General features: G+C 38.2%; 1 protein-coding gene across 1 annotated transcript in view; it reads right to left on the bottom strand.

Annotated features, from left to right (window-relative positions):
• Positions 1–20,556, bottom strand: part of luzp2 (leucine zipper protein 2) — a 157,839-nt gene extending 137,283 nt beyond the window's left edge. Inside the window, exon 1 of the mRNA XM_086072231.1 lies at positions 20,252–20,556. Within this exon, the coding sequence (XP_085928357.1) occupies positions 20,252–20,313 (62 nt within the window). The 5' untranslated portion in view covers positions 20,314–20,556. The remainder of the gene's footprint in view (positions 1–20,251) is intronic.
• Between the last annotated feature and the right edge of the window lie 1,422 nt (positions 20,557–21,978).

Here is a 21,978-nt window from a genome sequence, read left to right as displayed (position 1 = left end):
TCTTCATGTTTTGTTTTATGTTCACAAGACCTTTTTATACTCTTTGTGGCTGTATAGTTTGGGCACAGTAAATTTATGTTTGCCTTTTTTTCCTGAAGCTGTAGATGAAAATGAGCCAAATTAAGTAAAATTGCAGAAGCAGCAGCAGGCAAAAATGATCTGAAATTAGAACTAGGCTACAACTTGGCAGTTGGTTGATCATTTACGTTCACATGACTGGCCTTATATTTTATTGATCTTTCCAAATAGTTTCCCTTGGTTGAAAAATGCAGATGCAGAAGAAGTCCCAGCTAAGCCACAAATATTGCAGTCAGCAGGTCATAACTTGGAATTTAATGATGACTTTACTAGACGAGAATTATATGTCTTGGTTTCTTATTCAGTTACTCTTTCACTCGGATGTGACTTTTCTATTAAGTCTTCTAATTATTTGTGTTCTCCAATCCTGAGTAATCCCTAGCTGTGTTAACTTGTTTGTATGGGGCATTAATTCAGCTATACAGTGAGAAGCCTCCCCCTCTTTCTTTGCACCAACTCGCATATATTACCATCACTCCTCCATTCTATTAACACACACTGGCAACAGTGAGATCAACTTGCTTCAAAGTGTTGTATATAAAGGGTATTTATGTGGAAAGGGAACTCAACACATTTTCAAGAGCATGAAATCACTGTTAATCCATTTAGGTTGGAAGTCATATTTTATTATTAGTCCTATCCATTTAAGTAATGGGATTCTGCTTGCTACACAGCCGAGTGCTATATTCAGAGGAACCTGTTGTTAACTCAGGCTAGGAGGTGTTGGATAAATTAGTTGTGTAACATATTACGTAAGCTTTGACAGACTCATGGGATGTACAGTCAAAAATGTGTAGATTTGTAGCTGCAGAATTTTCACTGGTGGGATTTATTTCAGTGGTTAAAAAAACAAAAATAATGTGTAATATTATAAAAACAGGATGATGGATGATATATTTTTTCATATTGTTCATTTAATATAGTAAAACATTTCCATTTGAATCATGAAAAAACTACCTCTGAGTGCAGTTGTGGTTTTGAAGGACATGCCTCATTGTAAGTGCCTGCTAAAATTCCAAGAAAAAGATGGCAAGAGGGCATTCTGATCATTTTGGGTCAATACCCATAGCGGGCGACTCTGCAGACCCTTCATCTCGATTATACAAGGTGAAGGAGAGATGACAAGGTTACGTACAGCGGGGATCGTTTTCACTGCAACCTGTAACCTTCTTCATGTCTTTTTAAACACGTATTTTTTTGTCATCTTGAATTTCAGTTATAATTAAACTGAAATGACTCTCTACTTTTCTATATTGCTTTCAAGGGAACTGCAACAAAGACAAAAGAGAAATAGAGCAAACCAACACTCTGTAATATTGTTGGTTAATGTGCCACTATAATGAACTGAACATCTGGACTTAAAAATCATGTCTGCACTAAAAATCCCCCACTCAAAAGACTCAGTAATGATTTTAGACGTGTTTCCTGACGGTTTTAGCACCCACAAATTGGGCGAAACAGTGACGTACTGTACGTCACACCTGTGTCAGAGGCAGAGGATGAGCTCATTTACCAGTAGTAGTGCGTGTGTCTATCTCAGCTTTGTCTATTATTTTTACACAATAGTAATAATTTGAAGTGGTGAAAATAGCTTGACGACAAATCTGTTAACGCTCTTGAACGCTAAAAATGTCTGAGAAGTAAGAAACACCACCTTTTCTGTGGAAGAAAGCAGCGCTCTGTAGTTTTCACCTGGAATGTTTTTTTGGTAGGTAATAACGAGTGCAAGTAATGATAGATAATGTACATTTGAGTAGGGTTGTTTTGTTTAACTTGATGGCTGCAGTGAGGAAAGAGCCACAACACTTATTGTAACCACTCGGAGCATGTCTTCGCCAATCTTTTGGTTTGGCTTTGGTTAGTTTTGTTGTTTTGTGTTTTGTCATGATCTGTGTTTTGTTTTGTTTGGTTTTGGTTTGGTTTTCGTTGTCATGTCTCCTTGTTGTCATTGTGCTTGTCATACACCTTGTGTCTCGTTTCGTTAGTTTGCTCCTATTTAGGCCCTGTCCACACAAAAGCCAGTCAATGTATCCTCACAAGTTTCTTACCGTTTAGGCCGTTCGTCCACACAATGGTGCTGTTTCGGAGCTTGAAACCGATCACTTTTGAAACCGGGCTACAGAGTGGAAAGATTTCAAAACGCGCCCGCATTGGTCCGTCTGGACACGATATGCAGGATACTCCTCCAGTGATGACGTTATGGCCGCAGCTCAATGATGACGCATTGTTGCAGATTGATGACGTATGCGGCAATTCTTGCGTGACTGTGCGCGAACCGTCAGTCTGTCAACAACAATGGCGGATAAATGTGTCGTAGTCGTTTTGCGCAGCCTCCTTAGTTTGCTTATGCAGTAAAATATTTTGCTTCTTTATTCCCACTTTCAACAAGCGGTGTTGTACTTGAATCCCCAGCCATTGTCACTTCTCCTGTGTTTGTCTTTTTCATGTTGTTTTGATACATGCAAAGTCGTGTTTGATCTGTAGATTGCAATAAAGTTTGAAAAAAAAAAGTGTCTTCTTCGCTGATACGCTTTTCGTTAACTCCATGTGGCTGCGCTACAGCGCCACTCCAGACTTGGCATATACATATAGGTCCTCAGCGTCTTTGTTTAAGGAACAACGCCGGCTTTGCTTTCATCTGGACAGGGCCTTACGCCCAATTCACACTGACTGCGGAACGGACGCGATGCGTTTTCCGTACAGCCGCCGCAAGGAATAGAAAGCATTCGAGTCTGCGTGTCAATTCACACCAGCTGCAGTGCGGTGCATATGCGGTGCGGAGGAGATGCGGCGCTGCGGAAGGTTTCCGCAAGTGTTCTATTTTTTCCGGACGCCGTATGCGGAACGCTTGCAGATTTTCATGAAGCTGAAGAAATTACACAAGCCAGACAGGAAGTCGAGCGTCGGCATCAAGGTCAATCCGGTATATTTAAAAATAAAACTGTTTGCGAACTCTTTTTGGGGGGAGAGAAGCTAGCTAACTACATAGCAAGACATGAGTCGGACATTTAAAACGAGCTTAGAATAAATGAAACATGACAAAATAACACTATTTAAATACAAAACTTACTTACCCATGGTAGAAGAGCCATGGTAGTCATTCATTTGCATCACAGAGTCTATGGCTGCGTTCACACTGCAGCTTAATTCCGATTTTTTCCACAAGTATCTGATTTTTTCATGCAGTGTGAACGGTACAATTCCGATTTTTTCACACCAAACCTGAGCCTCTTTTGTATGTGGATATAAATCGGATATGTATGCGATGCGTCTGCACTGTGAACGCTCATCCGCACGCACCCGATTCATACGTCATCAAAAGCCTGATATATCCATAGCCCGCTAAAAGCATCAGACATCATGAAGTGCGTTTGTGTATAGATAATTTTCCACCTTTATACTTGGGGTTTAGTAAGTTGTTTTATGAGTTGTATCACTTGTGGCTTTGTTTTTTGTTTTTTTGTCAACACAGAGCACCAGCCAGCACATCACTGACAATGCAATAACTTCAATTTTTTTAGGATATTAAATTATTATTATTATTATTATTATCCATCCATTTTCCGAACCACTTATCCTCACTAGGGTCACAGGCGTGCTGGAGCCTATCCCAGCTGTAAACGGGCGGCAGTATTATTAAATTATAATTGTTTCCTAAAAACCTTACATTTGGAGGTGGGAAGATTGATATGAGTAAATACTACCACTTGATAGTACAGCGACTTGTGTCCATTTCTGTCGCTGACGTGTACACCAAGTCATGGGGACATATCAATGTTGCCAATGAAAAAGTTGCATTCCAGTGGCAATTATTTATTTACAGACTGCTATAAAACTGATTGATGGCATTGAAAGTGAATGTTTCATTTTCTCGAAAAAATATAAATATAGTGAGCTTGGGCATGAAAAATGAACCACTTTGACCACAGTGCTCCTCTCAAAACAGGCAAGCTTCATTCAGGTCAAGAATTTCTTCCAAATCCTAAAGAACAAAAAAACAAGGTCTTCAGTATCATCTAAATGACAACGTAAATAGTTTGCAGTTTAATTGGTCCCCAGTTTGAACTTTTTCTGCAGGTACTCTGACTTTGTCGCACATTTCAATAGCTTGCATGTTAGGCTCAATGAATACTCTATCTGTGCGTAGGTGTGAATGTTAGTTTGTCAAAACTAAACTAAAACTGTATTCAACTACAGCACAAATAAAGACCTCTCCCCTGAATAGACACACATATTAATCTGCAGTGGAAGGAATAAATGACTGGGCAGTATATAGTAAAATATGCTAACCTTGTCCTATAGCCTACTAGTAAATTAAAGTCTGATGGCACATTGACTTAATTGTGACAAGATGACCACGGATCATTTACCTTCATGGTCAGTAATGTTCATGGACCAGCCAGGACACCTCTCATAATGAGTTAACATTTGTATTAGCAGTGTTACTATTCAGTGCTTGTACAAATATCAACACCCTTATTTTCTTCTTATTATTTTTAGTTACATTTCATTAATCTTGATTGCTGTTAGATATTGAATATTCAAAATGTCTGCTAGTATAAAGAGAATAAAACACTAATACGCAGAATAAAACGTACAAGTGTGCATTTGCAATTTCCAAAAAATAAACATAAAATGCATGGCTTAACTTCCGAGAGAAGTTCCAGTAGGCATGAAAATACTGAATAACTGTTGTAACTGGATTCCTCAAAGGCATAGTATCAAGCATGAACATCAATAATAAAATGCAAGCGAGCGTTAAAAAAAAAAAAAAAAAAACTACAACTGTTACCATGAAAATCATTTTTCTGCTCAGTGGTCACAACTCTCACAACCTCAGGGAATATTGCCTTCTTAACCTTCTTGCAGGTTTCCTCCCCAGTTTTGCATGCTATCAGAATGCCCAAAACTCGCAAGATTCTTCCCATTCAGGACTCTTCAGTCATGTCAATTTGCATCAGTACAATAGATCTGTTCCTGCTGCACATCAAGAAAAATGCAGTTTTCCTGTACAAGCAGAAACTGTCTACACATTGTAATGGATTTAGAGCGGAAATGCTCCATTGCCTGACTTAAACAATATCCTGGAAGTCAGTAATCCCCAAACCCCACATTCATCCTCCGGGGAATTTCATAAAGCTTATTAAATCGGCGTTAATCCAAACACCTGTCATCAAATGCTAATTTGTAAAAACATGCAACGGGGATGTTTTCTATAATTTCTTTAACACTTGAGATAAGATGCAGATGTTTACATATGACGGTAATATATTGGTATTTTTAATATGAAACTCGTGCGTTCAGATTTGTGTGAATTGACAACCTCCCCAGGCATCCCACAACTTCACCACCATAAAAGGGGTCCAGTGGAAGAACAAATTGGAGAAACATTTGAATGCTTCCCAGTAACTGATCTGTAATGGGGAGAAAATGTATGACATGTCCAAGGGTCCATGACTGACGGATATTTGCACCATTGGGATGGCGGCTTTCTTTCCTTGCGGCAGCCCTACTTCTCAAATGCAAACAGTCTTGAACACATTGACTATATAAGCAGGTCAAAGCAAAGGTCAAATAATACAAGACTGACATTGTGCAAATGCTTAGACATGCAACCTCTTCACACCGTCAAGCAAACATGAAGGCAAGGAGCATCTTGAAATTTAATTGTTTGTATAATCTGCAGTCAGGATGTAATTTCACCCTTGGCGAGAGAATATCTCATGTGCATAAGACCTCAGACTGTATGATGACTTGCATGCATGTGACCCAAGAAGCGTTGTACAAATGAAATTAGTTTCATATATCATCTGTAGTGTCTGCTTTCTTGCTCTTATATTCGGTGTTTGGGTGCTCAAGCAAAGCAATGTTTTTCAGCCATATTGATATTCGCTGTAGACTGCTCCCATCCTGTCATTTTGTCAACACCATCACTGTTTGGCTGAGCTCAGCCAAGCAAGGCACCTGACAGACAGGCAAACCAGAGTGGTGGACTTTGGTAACATAACACCCGATAGCTACCCTCTTTGAACCTAACAGAGAGGTTCACTGCTCATACAGTACTGTACATACACACCCACACAAAGCAGCGTTGCATTCTGTGGCTTAGATATCTCTTTGCTCTCATGTTGCTGCTGAAATACAGAATGAAAACTGGGCGAGACAGATTGATCAGAGAGATACAATCAGCAAGAAGGTGAACTGCATGAGTGGGTTTCCATTTGGTGCCAAATGACACTGCAGATTGATTGGCGAGTGACAAAAAAAAAACCTTAATCCAAAAAAACGTTATTCCCAGAACACTATCTCTCGGTCAGTAAAATGTAGTAATCTCCCTGCAGTGGTACTTTTACTGTTTTAATTCAATATGATTTTTCAGTATGTTGGAGATTGGCCAATCTATAAAAACAGTAGCATGGTGAAATGGGATGCTATAAATGTCCAATAAAACCAAGTTTCAACATAAATGTTCTGTAATTTCCTTATTTGCTTTTTTTGACCAAAGTCCTCCACTAGGCTGACCAGAGGTCCCGGTTTAAGTACGACAGTCCCGGCGAGCTGAAAGTACCACTGTGCATGCACTCAGCGCCAGTTTTCCGACGCATATTAAATGAATGAAATTAACTGAAGTCCTTTATTCACATTCAAATGGGTTTTAACTATGTCATATAATTGTCAAATAATGGATAAATAAAGACAGACACACTGGGTACTTCTTTTCAATGCATCTTTTAGATGCAAGAGCCTGTCAAGAGTAGCTGACGGAAACTTGCCATGCACAGACCCGACGGTAACTTGGCATGCACATGTACAGACCACTCGGTCAGTGCCGTTTGACAAGCAGCTTATTTTGGCAGTACACCAATTTTGAGCCTTGTGTCCCAAGCTGCGGCGAATTTCGGCAGCCCCATTGTTTTGTTTTGTTTTATTTATTTTTTAGCCAGTCAGCATGCTAATTGTTTGGGGCATGTGCATGTCAATCACACAGTTCTGATAGTGATTCATGCGACTAATCTAACTACATCTAGGGCGCGTTCAAAAATACGCTTAGAGCGCACACTGCTTCGCTCTAACAGTTCGGAAACCCTCATGGTCGGGAGACGACAGCTCTACCACTGAGCCATGCCGCCCCAACAACAGCAACTGGAAGTATCATTATTGAAATGTTGAGAGTGTGGTCGAAAATGTTCTCCTTCACCGGAAATCAGAGTGTGGTCAATTTAACACTCAAGGTAGTGCTATTCAGGTTACACCCAACATCCACCCCAACACTCAAGGACATGTACTCTGACAAAGCGTATTTTTTTATCCTAACAATGTTAAACTTCAGCACTTATTGCATATTTGATCAAACACTGGAAATTTAACACTGACCGATTTGCTGTGTATCCTCCACACATCATTTGGAGTTCAGACGTGCCATTGAATACTAACATCAGGCATCAGATCACTTGAAAAACTACAAAAATATTTGGGGGAAAAGAACTTGTTCTAAATGCAAAAGACCAAATGGGAAATGATCTCCTTGTACATAGTGTGCGCACCGGGTAACATACTCATCTGTCGTAAAACATTGAATAAACAGGGTGATAGGTGACTACTGGAAGTTGAGGTTGTCAGCCAAGATGGATCCTGAGACTAGAATATACTAAGGAAATGATGTGATAAAAATAACAGAAACCAACCAGACGCCTTCAAGGAGGTGTGCTAGCAACTGATAAAGGATTCAGATTTATATAGCCTTCATAAAACATAAGCCCATATTTATTTTGCTGAAAACTTGAACATGAGAGATAGGTAGGCTGCATAGTCTGCTCAGTATTGGTTACCAAATAAACACGAAACAGAAAATCATGAGTGCATTTTGGTAGTTTTGATTCATAGTTTTAGAGTTAAACTTGGGTTTGTTTTGTCTAAATATTGACTGTATGCATATCTTCTTTGTGTCGCCTACCATAGCACAGGCTATATCTGGTTTGTGAGTGGAGCAAAGTGTTAATTAAACAGGTGAGCAACTCCCTTTTTGTTGACTTACACACTCCCACCCCCAAGACTCAGGCTTAGGCGGTCATTTAATTGCTGCTCTCAAACACACATAAAACCTCCTTTTCTCCTTTGCTTAATTTAGTGCAATGCAGCAAATGATTATCTAATGAACATAACAGTCCAAAAAAAGTAGTATTCCACGAGGAACAAACTGAAAAGACTGACTACTTATCAGAGATTTGACATAAGATGTTTCTCACAAGAAGAATGCAGAGCAACATTTCCCATTGGAAAATGTCAACGCTTTAATTCATTTTACTTAATCTACCTTAACTGGTCATTGATTGTAAAAGGGTGAAAGTATGCAATTTAGCAGAAGTGGAATATATACTATAACCTGTATTACTATATCAGTTCACATTCATTTCAATTCAGAATTTAACATATAGGGATATTAATAGAGCTAACAACTTTGTGGTATTCACCTGGGGAATTCTGCAATGGCTTTGGAATACATGAACATAGTATTAAAGTAGACAATTGAATAAATGAATGCAATACCATTGAGAAGAAGAAGAGACATTTGTCTCTTCTTCTTCTCGCTGGCGCAAAATAAATAATGAAAGGGATGAACGACTGAGGTCTGGCTTCATCTTCCATGATCCAAGCATTTTGTGTATACCTGTATAATTTATAAGCCTTTTTTGTTCATGCCAAAAGAAACATCTTCATCTTCCGAGTTCTCCATTTTGTAGATAATTCCGCTGAGCTTGGTTCCGCCGGTAGTATACCAATTGTAGTTGTAGAGACAGACGAAAAGAACAAAAGTGGTCAACGGATACAGCCGACGGCAACATCATGATCACATAAGTGGGAGCAACATCTCAAAATGCTCAAGACGGTGAGAAAATATTTGATATTTACAGCGCAATTACTTGAGTCTTGAGCCACACTAACCGTAGCAGAGAAGACATTCAATAGAAGAGAAAGTAAACCCTGAACAGCAATAAATGTCGAACATGCTGCTCGTGAAAAACATGAAGTCTGTTCAGACTGTTTACTTGATGAAAAGGTGAGAATCACTGCAGCTGGGAGGCAAGAAAAAAAAAGATCATACAAGGTAATATTGTACGCTATCAGTCGGATGGATATTTGGACACTGTAGTGCAGTGATTCCCAACCCGGTTGCAGTGTACAAGTAGATCTTTATTCAGCCCTCTATGCCAGTGACATATAGTCACAGAAAGAACAATTAAATGCTCTTTCATTAGATGGCAGAATGTACAATAAACCTGTGTATCTGTCTGTTACCGTTCAAACAACAGAATAAGCCCTTTCCACCTGTATATCAGCTTTGTGTTATTTGTCGATCCCACGTGTAGTCTTCTCATATATATTTCACAAGTAAGTGAGCACATCTCTTTTGCCAAAGTAATCCATCCACCTTGCAGAAGTGGCATATTAAGGTACTGGTTAGACAGCTTGATTATTGCACAGGTGTGGCTTAGGCCAGTGGTTCTCAGCCCTAGTCCTCAAGTACCCCTATCCAGCCTGTGTTACACGTATCCCTCAGCCAACACGGGTGTTACAAATGATCAACTAATCAACAAGCTCTGCATGAAGCTTGACAACGATCCTCAGATGTGTTGGCGGAGGGAAACATGGAAAACGGGCTGGATAGGGCTACTCGAGGACCACTGGCTAAGGCTACCCACAATAAAAGGCCACTCCAAAATGTGCAGTTTTCCCTAACAGCACAAGATTAGTTGGGGACCTTCAATGCCTCTCCTTCATGCTCTCAACTTGCTCACTGCAATGTCGCCAGCTATTTTAAAGCGTTCTTGAAAGAGCCACTGAAAGCTTGTTTCAAGCTTTTTCCTTCTTTAGCAATCAGTAGTAGAACCTAGGTTGTGAAACCAAAATCACGTTGTTGTTTTTCTCACCAAAAAGCACAGAATGTGTTTGCCAGAAACATGTCAAGCAGAATGGTGACATTGACTCTAATATTGTTTGCATTAGTGACACCATTACAAAACAGACTGAGAAATGGTGTGTACTGTTAAAATGATGTTTATTTAGAGATATGCAGGACAACTCGGAGTGTGGCTTTTTTCACATGGAGTGAGCTTTCTAACAATTGCGAGAATCCAATTAAAATTATCTGTTTATATCATACATAACATATACATATCTATATATGCATAACCTTCATTGAATACTCTCAATTGTCCTTAGGTGTGTACGTGAGTGTGTTGCTTATTTGTCACTATGCCTTGCCAATCCCAGGTGTACCTTGCCTCTCAATCAAAGCTGGAATAGGCGCCAGCATAAGCGGCATAGAAAATAAACACATGGATACTATTCAATTCTCACTTTCACTACCTTGAATTTGAAACCTTTCCAAGTTTCCATGCACTTAGGGATATGCTGATTGCTAAGATGGATGTTGAAACGAACGATAAAAATAAAAAGCCCAGATCCTGTTTGAGTTGTAGTGAATGATCAGTAGATGTCTGTTTCAGATGCAAGGGAATCATATAAAGCGTGCAAGACGATGACACTTTAACTCAAATATTCTGCCATGACCAACATCCACATTGAAGAACCTCTGCAAGGCCTTGAGCGTCACATTTATATGCATTGATCAGATGTGACAAGATCCAAAAAGCACTCAAGCATGCTGCTTTAGCTTCAAAACAAATTGACTCAAAGCTGCAGCGCAACAATACGTTGAAAAAGTCAGTTAATATTCGCTGCCACTATGACAAGGGATGGTGCTCATCTTTTTTTTATTATGGTCATACATCTTGCACTACAGTGTAAAACAAAGAGCCAAGCCCTCCAGTAATGACTCATTTCTGAGAACACAAGTATCAGTGTTTAGAGGGACAGAGCAATTAAGTCTCTGCCAATTACAACAGCAATTTTGACAGCGCAACAGTATGTGTAGTGACAGCACCAAAGTCGTACAATCAAGCGCCGGTTGAAGCTGCTATAAAGATCCACATCAAAGTTCCTTAGATCGGCTTTAATGATTTGTAGGTGGGAAGAGAAGTCAGCAACACAATAAGCAGGAACATTGTGTTGAATAGAAAAAGGAAAATAAATACATTCCTTGATGTGGAAACAAATAGGATGATGTGAAGATGTACATGAAAATGTGTAAGACTACACAAATATTTTAGCATTGACAATCGAAAGCAAGTAGTATTAGTATGAAGTTGTATAAAATATTTAAATTGATTATCGGAAACTGAAGAAAGGACAATCAGTATTTTTAACATCATAAGATGGAAAGCAGTGTAATACACTGAACCTTCCGTGAATATAAAACTAAGCAACCCTTCAACCTGCATGATATGTGGTAATTCCAAGTGCATTATTTGATGGAGCCTTTCAGAGGCCATCACACTGCTCCCATCGGGCCCATCCAGTGATTTGTTTTCCTTTCATTTAAACTGCCAATTGAGCTTAGATGCCAAACATTAGCGGTGAGGATTGCTTCATAAAGAAGGGCTGTCCTGTCCTGGGTCACGTTCGCCGCTTACATGCAGAGGTGTGTAGCAACATGTTACATTTACTCTGTTACAGTTGCTCAAGTGATAATTTTATTTTATTTTTTTATCAAATGTACTTACAATGTAGTTTTAATACAACATACCATTTACGTTAGTATTTATGTTAAGAAGAAACATTACTTTTACTCTGCTACATTGAGCTAGATACTACTTGCTACTTCTATTTATCAATCAATAATTAGCTTGTTGCGATCTATTCGGTTTTGGCTCATCAGAGAGACTTCCTCCTTGGGTGCTAAACATTAGTGATATTTGACTGCATTTCATCAATCAAATGGCATCAGGCAGTCACATGACCGCACAGGTTTTTGCAGACCTGTCAAGGTGACTGTAAATGGTGGAGTGACTGAGTGACGTGCGTTTATATTTCAGACTACGGAAAACAACAGCTTTGTCTGTGTCTGCATAAACGTGGAAATTGCAGCCTACTTCTGACTTCTGTAGGTTTTTTGTTGTTGTTTTTTTATGTTTTGGCTGTGCTTAGGCCAACATTAACTTTATGATCAGAAGTAACTATCAGACAGGCATATTTTGGGGTAAATACTGCAGTGTAGCTTCTGTCTCACACGCACGCTTACACACGCACACATTCCAGTTGTTTTGCAAGTGCCAAAAAGCTAGATCAATAAATGTGGTCAACAAAGCAGCGTGTGATTTGAATGTAATTGGTTATTTCTGAGCAAAGTCACATACCAGTTACAAGAGGGTGTGCACACTTGTTCAACCAAATATTGTTATTTTATTTTGTATCTCTCTCCAGCTGACATAGGCTTCAGTGCCCCCCGCGACCTTTGTGAGGACTAAGCGGTTAAGAAAATGGATGGATGGATGGATAGGTTATTGGTCACATTAATGGTTGAAAATGTTTAGAAATTATTCATGTTGGTTATTTATTTATTTTTTCCAAACATCATATATATATATATATATATATATATATATATATATATATATATATTTTTTTTTTTTTTATATATATATACCGGTATATAATATATTCACTGTATCCTTCTCTTGGCAAGCCTATTGTGCTGTGTCACAAGGAAACACAAATGTATAGTATAAAACCATGGGGATTAATTTGCCTTAATTTAATTTGTTTGTTTGTTTGTTTGTTTTAAAGATTTTTATTTAAAAAATATATATATTAAGTAATATTGTTCAGCAATATCTGAATTTGGAGATTCATATTTTATTTCCTTATTTTTATTTTATTTGAAGTTCATGCTCTAAGCAAAAACCAAATCAGAAGTTACTCACCTGCTGCTCAGTACATGAGTAGTTTTTTCAAAGTACTTTTTACTCACACTCAAGTAAATATTAGAAGGACAAATTTTTACCTTAACTTGAGTCATATTATTTTAAAATAACAGCACTCTTACCTGACTACAGTTTTGGTCTACTCTACCCACCTCTGCTTACAAAGGCAGGGGAAGAGCAGAAGAGGAAACTCAATTACAGTTTTGTTGTGGCGGGGTGGGGGTTGTGGGGGGGGGGGGGGGGGGTTGCCACCAGGACCAGCCAAAACGTTTGTCATCTTATTGTCTGGTTGTAGGAAAGCCTTTCTCTGAGTGACTTCATAGGATACTGCCTCAATAAAATATCATATGAGACTTGTTTGTTCTCAACGTGTGTACCCACCCCTTCTTGCTTCCTGGTTACCCATCATTCACTGACCTTCAGAATTTAGAAACACTGATATGAACAAAAAATTAATGGTCTGACCAACATTCACTGGTCCATTAACTGTCACGGATAACCTTTTGCCTTATGGAGAATGCTTCATCTGAAGAGTCTGAACAACAAAAACAAAAAACAAACAAAAAAGTAAGGGAGATTTGTGATCCACAGTACGGCAGGGGACTGCAATAATAATAATAATAATAATAATAATAATAATAATAATAATAATAATAATAATAGTAGTGTTTATAAAATAATAAGAAGGGGAAAATACATGACAAATATGTCGTCCTAAACAGCTGTGATGCAGCAATTTTTAAAGATAAAGATATACAATACAAGATTTAAATTGCTTAGCTAATATTCACCTAAACTGCTAGATTAAAATTGGATGCATTCTTATTATTATTAATAAAATAAAGTGAAGAATGTCCAAGTTGCTATGGCTTCTTTTGATTCTTCTATATACAGTATATACAGCACAGACACACCCCCACACACCCCCTCAGTACTCTTAATATTTTCGTGTTTAAATCAAATGTAACCTAACTTTCACCCTTCTACTTTTTTTTAACGCATCAGGACCGTGGGGTGATTAGGCATTCCAAGTTTCCAGTGACTTTATAGATAAAAAATGTGCATAATGATCGTTCTTCTTTCTGAGTAACAACTTAGAAAGTTTGTGATCCAGATAAGCCTCAGTCAAATGAGAAAAACATCTGTGAGCTCTGTACTCCATGCTGAGATAAACCATTTGTCCAAATCAATCCATCACACTCATCTTCAACAAACAATACTCAAGGATGCAAGGCTATTTGCGTTCACTTTACCTCCTGATGATCTTGGTGAACATTTTCCAGTAAGGCATTGTCTAGTTTTCATTATCATTTCTGCTTGGTCAGTGCTTAGGCCTGAGTTGACCTGGACCATAGTCAATTAACTAAGGGACCAACTGTGGCAAATTATGTTTTATAACAAAGATTTGTCACTACGCTTTTATTGTTGGAAAATGACATAACATTACATGTTGCTACATATAAATTCAATACATCCTCATCTTCATGCAGTAATGAATTGCTACGACTTCATTCATTCATTGTTCTTATCTAGGCTAACAAAAATTGGAACAATTTGAATAAACATACTCTACACAGGCATACATAGACTTCATGTTCTATTCTATCATTTCAATAGGTACGCATGTTTTTTCTACATTATAATGTTTCATAATTTTAAGATGCAGAAAGTAACAGCTGGTGGATAAAAGCTTATGTTTTCTCACATTGAAATTTACATACAGCGGTGCTTTGAGATATGAGTTCAATTTGCTCCTTGACCACGTGCATAACTCAAAACACACGTATCTCAAATCCCCCTCCCTCATCGAATGGAATAAAACAGCTGTTGTCACACTTCCTCACTTAGTTCAACGCGCATTGTGCTGCTGCTCATTCTGGTGTGTGCATGCTGTGGACACCTGGGGGTAATATAAAGGCCAATTCATACTTCACACTTAATTTCCTGCTTGTATGCAGCAGCCAATCATATTGCAATGGGGCAGTTGGATTCACAATAGTTCAAAGCAGCGTGGTGCCGCCTGCCTGTAACACAAGTGGGATTCATAGTCATTCTTCGCTGAGGATAAAGAACACAGTATATGACAGAATACTATTACAGAACCCTCTTTTCCGGACTATAAATCGCACTGGAGTATAAGTCGCATTTTTTGTGGGTAAACTACTTGACTAAAGACATACATTACGTCATTTTGGAAGGCAAAAGTTGACTACTTGCAGCTGGTATTCTATAGAATAAGATTTTCTTTTGGGGGCATTTGTGTTAAGTTGTTCTCAATTGTCTTTGTAAGCTAATAATTACCGTTTAAATATTTAATTGTTAAGGAGTAGGAGATATCGGTGTGTAAGTCTTGACTGCCCTCTTGTGGCTGTCTGTGAAATTATATGCACCCGTATATTTTTTAATGTATAAGCCGCTCCAGAGCATAAGTCGCAGGAACAGCCATCGTATGAAAAAAAAGTGTGACTTATAGTCTGGAAAATACGGTATGTTGTCTATCTTCAGGTGTTGCTCCATTGTTTGTATTCATATGCTTTAAGGCACAGGTCTCAAACTCTTAAATACACATGTAATTCTCTTTGTTTTCAGTTTATTTTGAGAGTAAACTTAAACTGAGTGTGGCAAAAAACAGCTTGAAGCCACTTTTTTTGAACATTTACAAATTCTATCCATACCATACAGCGCTCGTGTCTCAAGTTTGCACTCACAAGTCGAAGCAAAAACGTAGCCGTTCGATGACTCGTATTTTGAAAAACTCTGATGACTAATATCTCATGGCACCACTGTATATGCTATATTTAATAGGGATGTAACAATATGATAATTATCACGATATTGTTGGGAGGTTGGCGATTTTAAAGAAAGGTCACAATATTGAAAAAAAAAATGCTGATACTAAAAAAAAGCACAATATTGTGCTTTTTTACATAACAGCTATGCATATAAACCATCTACAATCTATAATAACACTTAATATTGAGGCACTTGCTAATGTACACACACCTCCACATATTGACTTGGTTCACAAGCATATTACGTTCCTCTTCATCTGACCATTAGTGTGGATTTTAAACATAGGCGGCCAAAACATGCCTTGTGAAAATTAAACTGCACTAAAAAACTAGCCACCAGAGGGTGCTAGAAACGCACAAATGGAAATCAACCTGATTTTTTTAACAGATGTGCTGCTTTTAAAATCGTGGCAAGCCTTCGACGATTTATTGTGGCAGATTTAATATCTCAATATCAGGATAATGCTTTTATCGTTAGATCCCTAATATTTAATACAATGTACCACGTCACATTCAATGTGCATGAACAAAATTAATTAGAGTGATTTGTGCAGTCATTTCCATACATAAGTGTGTCTGTCTGACATCATTTAACAATGCACCATCTACCATCTCTCCCTATCCTTTCTCTGCTATGGTGGGCAGAAAAGCCCGTAGCCGCAATTTGCACAGTAAGGTTTATGGTGGGCTTACCTATGCATGCTGTTTAGTTTTGCAAAACATTGTGTTATATAGTGCGTTTTATAAAACATCACATATAGTATTTATTAGATGTGCATGTATTTTAGTACATTATTTAACAAGAAGATTAGATGTGAAAGTCAGTCAAAGAGCGTTTTGCTGTTTGGCACTTCACCAGTTTTATTTCATGTGAAAAAGACCACTTGAAACAACAGATACTTGTCTGTACTCAATCAGCAATCTAAGACTATCTCTTGCCCTTCCGTGTGACATCTCAAACAATCTAACATTTTGGAACTAGTGGAGACAGTGCCAGGTAAAGCAGCTTCTTCTAAGAAGAGCCTGCTGATGCAAGAGGCATCAAAGACGGTGTCAAGGAAATGTGTCAAAATGTTTTAAGAGAAACCCTGAAAGAGAATACTTGAAAGTGTAAAAGGGTGGGATTGTTTGATCTATACAGAAGGGGGAAAAAAAGCTGAATGGAGAAGAAGCGCATTCTTAGCCTTACTACCCTGACCTGGGGTGGACAGTCATATCTCACGGGGCTGGTGTCAATGCAGCCTTGTGTTCTGCCTAAGTACCAATTGATTTCAGCAATAGCACAAAACCCTGCACACTCATTCTGCGGCTGGAGTTTCTTACTCAATTCATTAAATTCAAACCTTTTTGATCACTTGCTCCTTGGAACTGGAGTTGGCATCGCTGCTCCGATACAGACATAAGCTGGCAGGTATACATTTTTAATTAACAGCCATGCTATTTTGATTATGATAACAGTACCATGGATGCCATTTTAGATTTCAGGGCAATGAAGCAGAAGCATGCATTTATTACACAAGGCAATTGTATCAGGTCAGACTTATAATACAAAAGGGATTCATTCACAGACCAATGATGTGATGATTGTGACAAAGCGAGGCAGAGCTCGACCTAGACTCGACAGCACGGCTCACAATTAATTCTCGTCCGCCTTCTATTCAGTAATATTCAATGTTACAGTACTATGCCACAGTGAACAGAAAATGATCCCTCTGAATCACAACTGAGTTTACATTCAAAAAGTACCATCTGACCAAAATGAAATCCCACTTTAATATGTTTTGTTAGCAAACAGACAACAAAGGGAAAACAAGTATATATATATATATATATATATATATATATATATATATATATATATATATATATATATATATATATATATATATTGATAAATGTAATAGTGTCCTCTCAACAATTGTGCAATGTTACATCAAAACATAAACATCTCAATGATAATGTAGTTAATTAATGTGCGCCTCAAAAACTAATTAACATATTCGATTACGTGAACAGACATGAAATATGTCACAATTGCAGCAGGGAGCTAATAATGGAGCCCAATGCTAATTAAAGTGTTATGTATCAGGTGTACATTAGTTTCCCAGTTCAATGGTGACATTTGACTGATGCTCACAACCATAACAGAAATAGAGGACGCCTAGCACTCCTCTGGGCCTTTCTTCTCGATCAGTCATTCTTAACCTTGTTGTTGGAGGCACTGAACGAGTAGAGTTGCCTTTTAGTTTTCATCGAAACTGGCTCTCTGTGTTCCTGTATCCACCATCTCCACGCAGCCTAAGGAAGTGTTCCTTTAGTTTTGCTCAATAGCAAGTTGTGCTGGACTAGAATTGCTCAAATTGGCACTTCAAATCATGCAGTTAGGACGCTGACTCCCATCACTGATGTCAACTCTATATCTACTAAGCACTTTAAACCAACCACCGCTGTTTTCTTAAGATGGAACCATGTGGCAGATACAACGAAAACACCAGAGGCCCCAGAATTGAACCCTGTGGAACACCATACGTTCCGTTATACATGTGAATTCATATTGCACTTATTCGTCCGACCACTTTATTTGTTTTCTCGACAGTATGAAGGGATTATAATAATAAAGAAATCACACAGCGTACCATCACAACAGCCACAAGTCAACAACTGAGCGCACCAAATTCCCTGCAGCACAGTTAGGCCAAGCAATGAAGCGTTATCACCTTTCAGCCAATGATGGCTTACCGGCGTATCGTCACGAATAATTTGAGTCGGGTGTGTGTCTTGAGCTCCGCCGAGCCACTGAGACTCACTCAGCGAAACCCCCGGAGTTGGATCGAACCCAGGTTAAGAACCACTGTTCGAGATGCAGTAGTTAGACTCAATAATATCACAACAAAGCTATGAAAACACAGACAAATGCAAGTTCTAATTACATGGTCAGGTGGTTACGTATACTCCACCAAAACACTTAATTCACAAATCATCTAAGCCTCTGTCATTAACACATCCTAAAAAAATGTGTTCACTTGAGGAAGAGATAAACTTAAAATCTGGCCTGAAATAGATTTGCGATATGTCAATGAATTGACTTTTTGATTGTAATTCTTGCAACCTACAGAAGCTCAAAACAGTATTTATTGAAAAGAGAATTTTCATACTTGGCATCTGTAAAAATATGTTTGATTTGTAATGTTTTCCTTCTAAACATAATATAAGATGCTTATTATACGTGGTCACGGTTAACTAAGTTTAAAGGTACTGTATTAACCCTCAAGCGGCACGTTGCAATGTGTGAGGAGTAGCAAAATTACCTCCACAACACCGCAAGCTCCCATTAGTACCCAAAGAACCCCTTTTAAAGGCTCAAGTGTAATTTTGTGAATAATAAGCCATGCACTGAAAAGTACACTTGAATGTAATAACAGCTAAATTAAGACATCATTAAGTTAGAAATAATCAATTGTTTACAACAAGATCACATTAAAAGAAGTTATATTTTGCACACATGCTATTTATCTAAGGTAAACATGACCACAGGCTACAAGCGTATGTATTTGCTTATTGCTAGATTGCTATGGGCTGATACATTAATGCAGCCTGGAGTAATACAAGTCATACATCATTAGTTAACCTCTGTGATATTGATGCATGTTGTACATGGGTAATAATCGTACTTTCCATCATACTCAAACGTTGGTATTGACCTTCTTTTCAGTAACAACAAACATATATCTGTTCAAAAATGTCATTTACTTTGTTCCCAAAGAAAATATGAAACCAGAATTAAAATGTTTTAGGCACCAAGTGCAGGAAAGGCAAGTTTTTGTTGTTGATTTCTTAAAAAAATTGCATAATGCATGATGTCGTTCTGCATCTGATTCTCCAAGGTATCATCAAAACCTTGAATTTCTCCTCACGACTCATTAAGACAGTGCAGGCACTGACAGGAAAGGAAGATTTTTCAACCATTTCATGCCTTACCAAAACTCTCCCAATCATACACTGCATCTCTCTGAGTCATTCTTTTTCCCTATGACTCTTCTTCCTTCTAAATGCAAAACATACATCACACACACACACACACACACACACACACACACACACACACACACACACACACACATGCTCATTATTTGCAAATTGCAGCACCAGCCACCTTTTCCTTTCTTTTCACCTGATTTGAACTTGCTGTCTCTTAAACCGGCATGCAGCAAAAGTCCCAAAAAGCACAGTGCTCACCCCCAACCACCACCACTACCCCAGCAGGCATCGCAAACAGGGAATTGCACACACAATGGGACAACTGTCTCTTAGACGACCTAGAACTGAGGAAGATAATAGCCCAGTTAAACAGATTATCTCTTCCTTCCTCCCTTTAAGTCCTTGAGTTTCCTGAAGCAACATGCGAAATACAGTGAGTCCCTGCCAGGACAATTTTAGGATCTATATTTGACAGGGCAGGACAGAGCTTTACATTATATTGTGCGTTTGCACATCCCTTCTTTTATTTGTTTTAGAGTGTCTGAAACTGGTTGAATGAAAACATGAACCAGTGCCTACCTGGTGTTGAGACTCAAAGCTGGACAGAAAAGCAGCATGCAAAAAGCCTGGATGGATTTCATAGCTGAATCGCACTCCCGTTCCTTCTCCCGTCTCAGATGCTTTTAGCCTTTCCTCTGCGTCTCTCTCCTCACTCTCTTGCTCTCTTCCCACTGGCTGCTTGGGATTTTAGTGCACCCTCACATTTACACACACGCGCACCCTCTCTCACACACACACACGCACATGGGAAGAGGCAGGGAGATGCAACACAGTGGCTGTGCGAGAGGGGGGATATCTGGTTTTAAATAACACAGAGACACGGAGCGACTTGCTAATGAAAAGGAGCGGGTGGGGCTTGAAATGAAGAGAGCGAGATGTGGAGGAGATATGATGTCAGTAGCCGCGCAGCTTCTGCGATTGGTGAGAGGCATCTTTGCCACTGTGTGGCTGCTGGTTGCTCCTCCAGCACTGTGGTACCCCATTCAGTCCGCACTGTTTGTTTACTATCTGCGTTGTGTGAGCGGTAGGACACAGTATGCGTAAGTGTTGAGAGTGGCCATCAGGGAACGGCTACATTGGAATTGACACTTCTGAGAAACGATGCTAACAGATTTGAACAGAGTGTAATCATCTATGACAGTGAAAAGGTTTTCCTTTTCATAAAAGTGAAAATATGAAGATTCCAAGCAGAGCATTGCTGAGGTGCCAAAGTAATGAAAAAGTCAAAGTAATTAAAACAAGAGCACTCAGAGAGCTCAGACCTTTGCCAAAGCTTAATCATTTGTATCTAGAAGCACTCGAGATATATACAAATGGTTCCCTTTCTATAAAACGGATTGGATGTCCCTAAAGTAACAGAAAAAAAAGCATTAAAATATGTTTATATATAAATATATATAAATATATATATATATATATATATATATATATATATATATATTAGAGCTGTCAAACTATTACATTTTTTGATCAGATTAGTCACATCTTAGAATTTTGATTATCATGATTAATCGTTTAATAAAAAAGCCTTTTTTATTTACATTTTTTTCCCCGCCAAATTTGAAGAGCACTGGTTATGTGTTAATTATTTTGAGGACGTCTTCAACATTTTTTGATCCACTGCACACGCTCATCCTCCTCTTGTTCCAGTTAATTACTTGCATAATTTAAAATGGAAAAAAATGACCCCAATATTTTGACATGAACAAATATTCTGAATGTGATACACAATCATTCATTAAATGCATTACTTTAATGCATTAAATTATGTTTATTGCTCAAACACCACCTGTGCTACCTTAAACGTAGCCATCTGCTGTCAGGCTAAAGGATAATCTATTGTCAAAATTAATAGTGCGATTAATCTGTGTTGATTCATGATTATTGCGATAATTTTTTGTGATTAATTAATCAATCAACGCTTTAACTTTGACAGCACTTTTATGTATATATATATATATATATATATATATATATATATATATATATATATATATATATATATATATACATATATAGGAGCTGTTGAACGATTAAATATTTTATTCAGATTAATCACATCTTAGAATTTTGATTAATCACAATTAAACGCGTAATTAAAAAGCTTTTTTAATCAATATTTTTTTCCCGCCAAATTTGAAGAGCACCTGTTACATGTGTTAATTATTTCGACATTTAATGTTATGAGGACGTTTTCAACATTTTTTGATTCATGCACATGCTCATCCTCCTCCTTTTCTGATCGG

The sequence above is a fragment of the Leptonotus elevatus genome, chromosome 3, assembly GCF_054856555.1.
Source record: "Leptonotus elevatus isolate MCC_2025b chromosome 3, RoL_Lele_1.0, whole genome shotgun sequence".
NCBI lineage: Eukaryota > Metazoa > Chordata > Actinopteri > Syngnathiformes > Syngnathidae > Leptonotus > Leptonotus elevatus.
This window is presented reverse-complemented; position numbering and strand designations above follow the sequence as displayed.